The sequence below is a fragment of the Tupaia chinensis genome, unplaced genomic scaffold (assembly GCF_000334495.1).
Source record: "Tupaia chinensis unplaced genomic scaffold, TupChi_1.0 Scaffold000455_1, whole genome shotgun sequence".
NCBI lineage: Eukaryota > Metazoa > Chordata > Mammalia > Scandentia > Tupaiidae > Tupaia > Tupaia belangeri.
Genome location: NW_006159963.1, coordinates 676,058 through 687,834, shown reverse-complemented (window position 1 = coordinate 687,834; position 11,777 = coordinate 676,058). Strand labels below are relative to the sequence as shown.

The 11,777-nt window shown below is 39.7% G+C and overlaps 1 protein-coding gene across 1 annotated transcript in view; it reads left to right on the top strand.

Moving 5' to 3' along the window:
• Nucleotides 1-11,777, top strand: part of C5 (complement C5) — a 116,453-nt gene that overhangs the window by 86,758 nt on the left and 17,918 nt on the right. Inside the window, exons 29-33 of the mRNA XM_006155491.3 lie at nucleotides 687-889; nucleotides 3,837-3,989; nucleotides 7,038-7,100; nucleotides 8,394-8,475; nucleotides 9,998-10,055. Coding sequence (XP_006155553.1) covers nucleotides 687-889; nucleotides 3,837-3,989; nucleotides 7,038-7,100; nucleotides 8,394-8,475; nucleotides 9,998-10,055 — 559 coding nt within the window. The remainder of the gene's footprint in view (nucleotides 1-686; nucleotides 890-3,836; nucleotides 3,990-7,037; nucleotides 7,101-8,393; nucleotides 8,476-9,997; nucleotides 10,056-11,777) is intronic.

Sequence of the window (11,777 nt, the reverse complement as noted above, 5' to 3'; positions counted from 1 at the left end):
GCTGGGCATTTGCTTTTCAACAGTTTGAGTAGTTGACATGTAAATGTTTTCTCAAAAATATTTAAAACCATACTGTCTCTGTTGTTACAGAGTCACAAACAAAATTATAGAAAATTATAAGAAATATTTTGAACATTATCTTTAAAATTCAGTATTTTGAAATTTTGAAGTTGTTTATTAACTGTCAAGAACTATGGAGTATGAGCAAAAATTTTTTGATATGTAAAGTAAATGTTTGTGGAAAAATGTAAAAATAAATATATAAAAAAAAAAACCAGCAATTAAAATGCAGGGGCTAGCAGATGACGTGGTGGTGAAGGCACTGAACGCCAACATGGTTTATCATGGATCAAGTCCCAGACCTGGCAACTTGCTTTCTTACTTTCCCCTTTCTCTCTCTGGTCAAATTAAAAAATAATAACAATACATCAAATTGAATAGAGAATTCTTTTAAAACAAAGATTGGATTTTTTTAAAAAGAAAAGAAAGAAATTAAAATACAGTCAAGTAGCATTGTATTAAGATTGTATTAAGGGATCTTATTTTGTATGGGTCACTTTGAGGAAATTCTTTTTACCAAAAAAAGTAACTTTTAGAAACCAGAAGGCAAGAATACACCTGCTAGAATTGTTATGTCAAACCCACATTTTAAGTAATTTTAATGAAAGTAATTTATTTATGTTCAGGTAATCCACCCATTTATCGCTTTTGGAAAGAGGATCTTCATAAAGACAGCTCTGTACCTAATGCTGGTACAGCAAACATGGTAGAAACCACTGCCTATGCTTTACTCACCAGTCTGAGCTTGAAAGAGATGAATTATGTTAACCCAATCATCAAATGGCTATCAGAAGAACAAAGGTATGGAGGCGGCTTTTATTCGACCCAGGTAACACTTCTGTGTCTTGTTTCTTCTTTACAAAGACATCGTTTCTGTCCCCATACCACACATTCCACACTCATTCTGGCCTCCATATTTTTGTCCATCAAATGAGCATGCCGTAGGTGTAAATAGATGTCTAGAATTAGAAGACCCCTAGAGGTTGGGACCGGCAGGTAGCATGGTGGTTAAAGGCACTGGGTTCTCAAATGGCTGACCCTGTTTGAGTCCTGTACCCGGCAGCTTGCTTTCTCACTTTCCCTCTCTCTCACTCTTTCTCTCTCACTTTGGTCAAATTAAAACATAAATAAATAAAGTTAAATAATATAAATCTTTGGAAAAAACAAAAGAAGTCCCCTAGAGGTTATCTTCATTGACACTCTTATTATTCAGAGGAAGAAATGGGCCCAGGAGGCACATTCAGAGTAATCAGCAGAGCCATAATCAGAATGCACATCTCACTCTAAGCCCAGTACTTCCTTTATGATTCTCTCTTTCTCTTTCTTTTTTTTTTTTCTTTTTTTAGAAAATCTTTGCTATAGGGCGTATGCACTTGCCAGAGAGACAAAACAAGAAATCACCCCCCAGGGGGATGGCCATGCCACAATCCCTTCTCCTTCATTCTCCTCTCTAGATCTTGGGCACACATGCACACACACCCAGTGTGAGTTTTAAGTCACCAGATCCAGGGCTTGAACTCCAGTCAACTATGTAGGAGTCCAGTGACTTTACTATTACTCCATCTGTTGGTCCCTTTTTATGATTCTTAATGATCATGAAAGGTTAGTAAGATTATCAGCAATTATGTTGCATCCTATGGAATAAACAGTGTTCCTATATGGACTGGGGTACTGATGTTTCCTCCCACACACACACATATACACAAAATAAATAAAAAAGAGAAACACTGATCATTACATTCATGTAAACTAATTTGAGTATGTATATTTTATAACTAGCTATTAAGTATTCAAAGTTAAGTTCAAATGGTTGGGACCAGCAGTTAGAGCAATGGCTATGTTGCTGGACTCCCATGTAGTCGACTCACGCCACGCGCGTGTACGTGCATGCCCAAGATTCCGAGAGAAGAATGGAGGAGAAGGGATTGCGGTGTGGCCATCCCCCTGGGGGGTGATTTCTTGCTTTCTGTCTCTCTGTGTCTCTCTGTCTTTCCAGCAAGAACACGCGCCCTATAGCAAAAAAACTCTCAAAAAAAAAAAGTTTAGTTCAAATGGTAACATTTTCCCTATTTCCTGAATGTTTAGATAAATGATGGAGTATATATATATCCAATGTATATAAAACATAGAGGTAGAGGGGTTCTTCAGGATTACTTTAGTGATTATTTACTGCGTTTCATCTTGGATACAACTGTAGGCTTAGCAGAAAGAGTACCCTATTGATCAGCATTGGCTGTCATGGGCAGAGACAGAGGGAGTAGCCACATATTTAATATCGCCCACATTTCCTGATTTTATATTTAAGGAACACGAGGTCCGGAAAGATAAAGCATATTGATTTATTCCTTCGAGAAATACTTATTGAATAGCTACTAAATTACCTAATGGATACCATCTTAGTCCATCTTGTGCTGCTATAACAAAATGTCAGAGTGGGTAACTTATAATAAACAGACATTTATTAGCTCTCATCTGAAGACTGGCAAGACAAAAATTGAGAGGGCTGGCATCTGCTGAGGGCTTCTTGCTGTATCACACATGGTGAAAAGGTAGAGAGAAGAAGAAAACAAGGGAGGGCCAAACATGTCCTTTTATGTAAGAAACCCACTGTGATAACAGTATTAACCTGTTCATGAGGGCAGTGCCCCCCATGACCAAATACTTCCCATGAGGTGCCACCTCATGACACTACTGCACTGGGGATCAAATTTCCAATATTAACTTTGGTAAACACATCCGAACTATAGCAGACATCAAGAAAGATATACTGGGGTCAGCAGTAGCATGATGGTTAAGGTGCTGGACTCCCACATGGATGCCTGACCATGGTTCAAACTCCAGACCCAGCAGCTTGAAAATCACCCTGAGTGCATGGCCAAAATCCTGAGAAAAGAATGGAGGTGCAAGGGATTGTAGTGTGGCCATCTCCCTCCTCCCTGCCCCCTCTCCCCAAAAAGGGATTTCTCACTTTCCCTTTCACTGGCTCTCTCAGCCTCTTTCCGATGAGTGCATGTGCCCTATGGCAAAAATATATATTAAAAAAAATAAAAGATATACTACTTCCTTGCCCTATGAATCTTACATTACAGTGGGAGGAGCCAACAGGAAGTTATAAATAAAAGTATTGGCCCAGTCATAGTGGCACAGGTAGAAGGGCACTGCTACATGCTGCCAGAACCACTTGAGAGGCCCAGGTTCAGATTCCAGGTTGATCTGAACAAGCCAGGCATACCTACATGCCTGTAATCTTGGATGACCGAGAGGAAGGTTGTAGCATGGCAAGACCCTGTCAAGGGTCTCTCTCTCTCCCTTGCTCTTACTCTCTCATGAAATAAATAAACTTTTAAAAAGTATTACAAATTGATATGAATACTATAAAGGGAAGAAAGAGAACTTTAGAACAGAATAATGGAAAGGGTCAGTTTATGCCCTCACTATTTCAGCTAAGACCAAAGGATTAGAAAGAGAATCGTGCAGAGTTGGAGGCATTCCACAAAGAGTGACTTACCTGAGCTTCCTCACGCAGAATGTGTAGAGGACCTCATTGGGAGGCCACACTTTCTTCCTGTCCCTGATAACGGAAACATCCTTATGGGAGAGGGAGGGACCTTCCTTCTACCTCCACAGTGGTAGAGGTACCTTAACTGTTTTTACCCAGTCAGCTGAAGCTTCATCTGAAGATGTCATTGCCCTACTATCTCAGAAGAAAGAACATTTGTAAACTGGGAGTATATAAATAATCTCAATATATTTTTATGCCTTACTGATTTTGATAGGATACAATTAATGCCATCGAGGGCCTGACAGAATATTCACTTCTAATTAAACAACTTCACTTGAATATGGATATAAGTGTCTCTTACAAGCACAAAGGTGACTTCTACAAATATAAAATGACAGAGCAGAATTTCCTTGGGAAGCCAATAGAGGTAAATGAAATTTTTTTTCATAATATTTTACAATTGGATGAGACCACAGAAACCATCTGTTCTACCTATATCTTACAAACATATTTATTCACTACTCTACTAATGTTAAGTGTTGGCTATATCCTGGGCACTGGGGACCCAAAAGTAAAAAGAAAAGAACCTGTGCACCCGGGAGACATGGTCATTTAAACAGTGAAAAGCAAGGGCCTTGGTAAGTATGTGGAAGTACAGAGAAGGCCTCCAGGTCCAGGCTAAAAGGTAGGGAGAGTTTGTCAGATGCGTTCAGTTATGTGAGTTAAATATGGAAATATAAGAATGAGTTAGCAAGGTGAAAAAAGGAAGGAACATTCCAGACAAAGGTAATAGTATGCACAAAGGCACAGCGGTATAATAAGACTCCCAACATCCTTGGGAGTCTGCCTGTGTTCCTTCTGACCCCAGGCATATGTGCGATCTGCCACCAGATTGGAACTTCCTTGGAGGATCCCAACTCCTTGTCCCACATTTTTTGCTGCTACTAGATTCTTTTTTTTTTTTTTATTTTATTATCATCATAATCTTCTTTCTATTACACTAGATTACATATAACTTTACATTGACTTCCATTGCCTTTTTCAAAAGGGAATGCCATGCATGTCAGTCAATACAGAGATATCAATCTCCCCGCTTTATCATTCAATATCTTTTCCATGCTTTTCCCAATAATTATTATTATAATTTTTTAAACAGTCAATCACTATTTCTCATTTTGCTTATTAAAAAGACTTCACCCATCATGAAATACTTCCCAGACCGGTTCAGTTGAGAATACTATACATGTCATCATCAACAGGTAATAAACCATATCTATTTCTCATTAACATCCTGCCTCTCTATTGTTCACTGCTGTCTTTATCCTCTTCTCCCTCCTTTTTTTTTTTTTATACTTTGTTTTTTATTATAAATTTTTTTTTCTCATCACAACACACATATGAATTTTCCATCCAAAATACACTGTGCATTGGCTCAATCAAGCACATCAACATATATGTTCTCAGCAAATGATTTCCCAATTTTTGTGTCCTGCATACCTTGCCTTTTGTTTTGCCATCCTAGGTTCCCCATCCCCACCCTCTGCCATGTCCCATCTTCCTCCTCCATTGTCCCTGACATTCATGATTGCTGGAGGATCCCAACTCCTTGTCCCACATTTTTTGCTGCTACTAGATTCTTGAAAGTAAAAACTTTAATAGCTCAGGAGAATTCCCCAAAGAAAAGGGCATGCTGGAAAAACTAGGTTTTGTATTAGCTATCAAACATATTTTTCTAATTACTGTGTTTGTATTATTTTAAAGGGTACTTAAATATATAAATAATTGAAAATAGTCCTCACTGTCCACATCTTCCACAAATTCATGTTCGTGAAAAGTAAATAGGCATGAGAAATAATAGTAATTGCAAAAATTGCAAACCAGTGGCCCACAGAGAAAGAGATATGGATATGGATACAGACATAGACATAGATTTATGCCAATATTTGAAGATCTAAAGATTTCTGATGAAAAGTGGATTCCCAATTTTCCCCAGTGAAACAAATGGCCTGGCAACAGAGCTCTGGGCATTGGCATGCGTTTTTCAAAATGTGTTGTAATCCCCAGCAGTCACATGACATATGCCTATGCATTTGTGTTCATCCTTGCTTAATGCCTGGGCTTCTGCAGGCATTTGTGCTTGGGGCTCCTAGTTTGGAAATGTGTCTCCTTTTCCTGGGAACATTTAGTGTTCATCAGAGATTCATATTCTGAGTACAAGCTCTAAGGAGGAGCATGGTAGGCCTATTTGAGGTTCCCTGTAGGGGTAAGGAGTTTCTTGTCATCTTAAAATAGCTTAATCCTCAACCCAATATGCTGCCTCTATGTAAAATCTGGGATGTTATTATCTGGTTTGGAATTCCCTGCTCCAGCATTTCCTGAAATGTGTTACATGAAAAAATATTAGGTGGTCAAATAAGTGTAGGAAACTTAGTTTAAATGAGTTAAGCCAGTTCTTTAATACAGGATCCTCCTGTTCTTTAATATGTTTGTGAATGGTGACTCAGGGGAGGAAAAAGGGCTGAGGCAGGGCCCAGTGCCCACATTTCCCAAAGTTACTTGTCCAAGAAAGCCTTTGCTTCTGCAGCATCTCGAGGCACTCATTTTCCAGTAAACACTGCTATAATACATAAGGGAGAACAAGGAAGTTGCCCTGTTTCCAATGTTTACTGACATCTGAAGGAATGGTTGAAAAACTTTACTGTACACTATATCCCTTTTGCACCCGTGTGCTAAGCACAGGGAAGGGGAGGCTGCAGACTTAGAGCAGAGGAAGAGCCTACCCTCCACGCCCCTTTCTCAAAATGAGTTCCCCCACACTTTCTGCAAATAAGGGAACATGTGCATGATAGAATTTCTCTGGAAAAGAGAACTATTTATTGCTCAGTTCATGTTCTCACTTTCCACCTGGGAGAGTGGGAAATGCAGTAGCAATGAAGGCTTTGGCAGGCTTGGGTGAGGTGCCAGGGATTGAGACAGGAGTTAGGGGTTTCCACAAAAGAAACACAGTGACAAGTGGAGAATATAAGCCATCGATAAGTAGAAAAGGGGAGCAAAGGAAGGTGAGAGAGGGTCAAAGAAAGGTGGCACCCACTTTAGAGTTAGGTGAAGGTCCCGTGTTGCCAGTGCCAAGGACAGTGATCTCCACTGGCACGTAGAGTGCTGATTCCTGAGCTGGACACTGAAGGGAATATATTCAGTTAGCGAAAGGAGAAGGTCCAGTTTTACCAGAACCCTGTCAATCACATGTAACCAAAACTGACCTCTGACTGTTAAGTTTTGTTGACTCCCACAGTAGATCTCTAGTGTCTTATTTATATGTAGCAAGGAAAGTGAAAGTCCCAGTACTTGCTATGTACATGGGGCTTTCAGTGTCTTACCCACTTCATCTCACTGAAGACTGGAGAGGGGAGGCTCTCCTCACTCCATTCTTCCTCCCTACTGAGTGATTAAAAGAGCATTCTCTATCTGCCTTCAGGTGCCTCTCAATGATGATCTCGTTGTCAGTACAGGATATAGCAATGGCTTGGCTACGGTGCATGTGAGTATTTAACTGAGAGGGTTACCTGACTCCCAGCAGGGAGTTAGGTGTCTGTACCAGGTAACACAAAAGCTCGGATCTTTGCCACAGGGTCACAGAAATCTAGACTTGGGCAACCATGACCAAAGTAGGATTCATTTACCTGATTCTTTCTAGCTGTCTTGATAGCTGTCCTTGAACTGATTTTTAAAAATGACTAAGTTAATCCTTGTATGTATACATTTTAAATTATTTGTAGAAATTATATATGGATAGAATAGCATGTTAATATAGAATTTTATGGTTTTATATATAGCATATGTATATAAGTGTGTGTGTGTTTTCTATGGTTAGTAACATAGTCACAACTTGTTTATCTAACATTACTGGGGACTGATATAAAGCCTTAAGATTTCTTTGATTCTTGCCACTTGACAATTGCAAGTTTTTCTAAGCTGTTTATATATTTCCACATAGTCTTGAACTTCATATTCTGAGCATAAATTAACACTCTATGGATTTTAATTATGCTTTTCTCTTTAGTACATTTTTTGGAGAGTTTGTTTTTGTTTTTGTTTTTGCTATCGGGTGCATCCTCTGGCCAGAAAGACAGAGAGGGACAGAGAGACATAAAGTGAGAAATCATCCCCCAGTGGGGATGGCCATGCCGCAATCCCTTCTCCTCCATTCTCCTCTCGGGATCTTGGGTGCGCATGCACACGTGCCCGGCATGAATTTAAGCGACCAGGTCCGGAACTTGAACCACAGTCAACCACATGGGAGTCCAGCAGCAGCCACTATGCCAACTGCTGGTCCCAGTCATTTTTCTTGAGGACTGTTTATAAGATTGCATGAGAGAGGACAATTGTCCATTTTTCTGTCACTGCTAGTTCTCAATATACCTACTTCTGGCAGCAGCCCTGCCCACCTGTATACACTTACAATGCATTGCTTTCGAGGATGGCATATGGGCTGGAAGAAACCAATATTTCCTAGCCTTGGAGTGTTATGTGTAAAATTAAAGTGCACAGGCTCAAGGACAATAGCCTTGGGAACTTTCCTGTAGAGTAAGGTGCTCAGATTTGACTGCAGGGGATTTGGACTAAGATTCTGACCAGCCAGAAGGTATTTTTTGTTTACTTTGGGCTCCTCAGCTGTATTTTAGAACTGTTTGTAAAGGCTGTATATTACACCGTTTGTACTGGCTTATAGAAATGATGCTCAAAGATTCAGATTTGCAGCACCGTCCTGCCTTAATGCCTGTCCCACATTCCCATCTGAAATAGGATCTTCTTGTTTACTTGCCCCATATAGGTAACAACAGTAGCTCACAAAATCAGTACCTCTGAGGAAATTTGCAGCTTTTACTTGAAAATAGATACCCAGGACATCGAAGGTAAAACAGCATAAATTTTGCACCATGATTTTGGCTTAAGAGTTAAGAGTGTGAAATGGAGAGCTTCCTTGATTAGGAAAAATGTGTTGTCCAACAAAATTTCTTAATCAAGTTTTTTAGCAGCTTGATAACCAAGTAAACATTGGTGCCATATATTATAATTAGATGTGGCTCTTTAATAAAAGCTAGAAACTAATATTAATGCCATAATAACTGAGCTAATGTATCACTATTGATCAATAAATTGTTTTGACTATGTTATTATAATTTTAAAGAGCATAAACTAGGACCAGCAGATGGTGTAATGGTTACATTTCTGGACTCCTATGTAGTCAACTGCAGTTCGAGTCCTAGACCCTAGGGCTTAAAACTCATACCAGGCGCATGTTCATGCATGTGTGCCCAAAATCCCAAGAGGAAAATGGAGGAGAAGGAATTGTGGCATGGCCATCCCCTCTGAGGGGTGATTTTTCACTTTCTGTCACTCTGTCTTTCTTTGGCAAGTGCATACACCCTATAATAAAAAATAAAAATCTCTCTTTCTCTCTCAAAAAAAAAAGGAACATAAACCTAAACCACAGAAAGGTCTACTTCCAGAGCCTTGAATTTTTGCTATTTTCATGTCAGCCTTCCATTCCAGGCCCTTGAATCTCTCTTATCACCCTGTGAGTTTTCCATCCCTTAGCTTCTAAGGGGTCTGGGAAATGCAAGTCTTTGCCTCCATCTTTAATTTGGTCCCTCCAGTATTTGCAGTCTTTGTCTCTGTCTCTCTCTCTATATATATATGCCTCCTTTAAAAAAAAAAAAAACTTCACCTCTCTTTGCTAGTTGGTTTTCCCTTCCTAGTCCAAAAGTAAGTTCCCGAGTACACTCTAAACCCTCTCCTCTGACCACTGCCCCAGGGTCAGGGTGTATACTACTGCCTCTACCCTGTTATCTCCCATCTGTGATTCAGAGTCCTGTTCCTACAGTAAACTTTCCAGCTACCAGGAAATCCAGGAATCTGCTCCTCCTCCTTCCAACATCCCCCAAATATTTTATCAGTACATATCTAATCTTATGTAACTTCATCCTTAAGCTATCAGTTCTTTAAAAAAAAAGAATTATTTAATTTTATTTATTTATTTATTTTTATCAACTTATTTAAATTTGCTATAAGGCTTGTTTGTTCACCAGAGAGAGACAGAGAGAGAGGGAAAGTGAGAAAGCAAACTACTAGGTCTGGGACTCAAACCATAGTCAGCCATGTGGGAGTCCAGTACCTTAACCACCACTCCACCTGCTGGCCCAAGTTATCGGTTCTTTAAGAGCAGAGAACTGTTCTAATGTTTTAAAGATTTCCCGGTATTGTCAGTAGTCATGAATTTCTATTAAAATCACTAACGAGGCAACTTCCAAATTATGTCATTTTTAAAGTATGTTCAGAGACTTGCTCGTTAATGATTCTGCTCTAACAGTTTCCAAAGCAGGTAAAACAAGTTTGCTCTTATCTGTTTGCTTGCTTGTTTGTTGTGTGTGCTAGCATCCAGATACGGAGGCTATGGAGACACAGACTACAGGCGCATAGTAGCATGTGCCAGGTAAGTAAGCCCATTTCCACAAAGAGAGTTATAAGCCTCAAGTTCTTGCTTTTGCTGTAGTATTATTTCTTTACATCTCTTTTATGTTTTAAGATGTCCAGGAGATACAAAATTGTTCTTTTTCTTTTTAAATGCAGAATATGATGGGCATTTTTCAATAGTTACTATAAAAACAGCTGTAAGAGCCAGCAGGTGGCATGGTGGTTAAGGTGCTAGACTTCCACATGGCCGACCACGGTTTGAGTCCCAGACCTAGTGACTTGAAACTTACGCCAGGTGCATGTGTGTGTGTGTGTGTGTGTGTGTGTGTGTGCCCAAAATCCCAAGGGGGATGGAAGATAAGGGATTGCGGTGTGGTCATCCCCCCTAGGGGATAATTTCTCACTTTCTGTCTCTCTGTCTCTTTCTGTCTCTCTAGTGAGTGGACACACCCTACAGCAAAAATCTCTTAAAAAAAAAAAAAAAGAACAGCTGTGATTCTCCTTGTATATAGTTTCTCTTTTTTTTCTTCTAATGTTTGATTTAAACAGTATTATATTAATATCCTCTGTCTTTCAGAAGAATAAGGCTATGACATATATTAGGAAAAGAAAATACAAAGATTCTCTCATAAGCAAACAGCTCTTATTCTCTTACATAGAAAACTCATATTTTTCCAACAAAATTTTTGGCATTATCAGCCAGTGGGTCTCAACTCAGGCTGCACATCGAAATCAGCAGAGAGCTTCAAGAAATGTCCAAAGCTCAAACCTCACCCACTGCCCCAGGTTGTTCTAGCATAGCCAGGGTGAGAACCATTGATGTGAAAGCCTCTGCAGACTAAACACAGAGGCTTAAATTGGCTACTGTTTTAGTTTCCTATTGCTCTAGATAATAATTTACTGCAAACTTAATGGCTTAAAATAATGGAATTTATTATTTTACCATTCTGGAGGCCAGAAGTCCAAAAATCAAGGGGCTTGGTTGGGCTGTATTTCATCTTCCCTTTATAGGAGAATCCATTTCCTTGCTTTTTCCAGGTTCTAGGCTGCCTGCCTTCCTTGGCTTGTAGTCCCTTCCTCTATCTTTAATGACATCAGTGCAGCAGCATCGTCTCACACACACCCCTGTCATTCATCTCCTCCGCCTCTCCTGCAGCTTTCTCTTGGGCCCAGGTGATCCAGGATAATCTCCTTAGCTCCGGTCCTTAACTTCATCACATTAGTAAAGTTCCATCTGCCACATAGGTAACACATTCACAGGTTTAAGGGATCAGGACTTGAATATCCATAGAGGCCATTATTCTGTCTACTCTAGCTCCCACCCTAAAGTGTTTATGAAAACATTAGGTTTTTAAAGCATGTAGATGTTTTTGGCTTTAGCAGTCATATAGAGAGTGAATCAGTTAGCAGCAGAGCCAGGCCAGAACATGGGCTTCTTCCTTCTTTTCATGACTCCTCAATCCTTCCTGTTGTGTTCTGTTTCCTTAGCTCTTCATATTGTCAAAAACAGTAATATCTGTGGGTAATAAAATCACACAGATGTCAAAGCACTCAGTATGGATAACTTGGAAACTCAGTAGGGCTGTGTAATAGATTAGAGCTGAAAAGGATTTTAGAGGTGGTATAGTAATCCCCCTTTTTTAGAAATAAAGAGCCGGGAGGAAGAAAAAGAAAAAGGAAAGGAAATAGACAGACCTAAAGAAGTGAAGTAACCTGCCACGTTCTCACAGAGTTAGTAGAG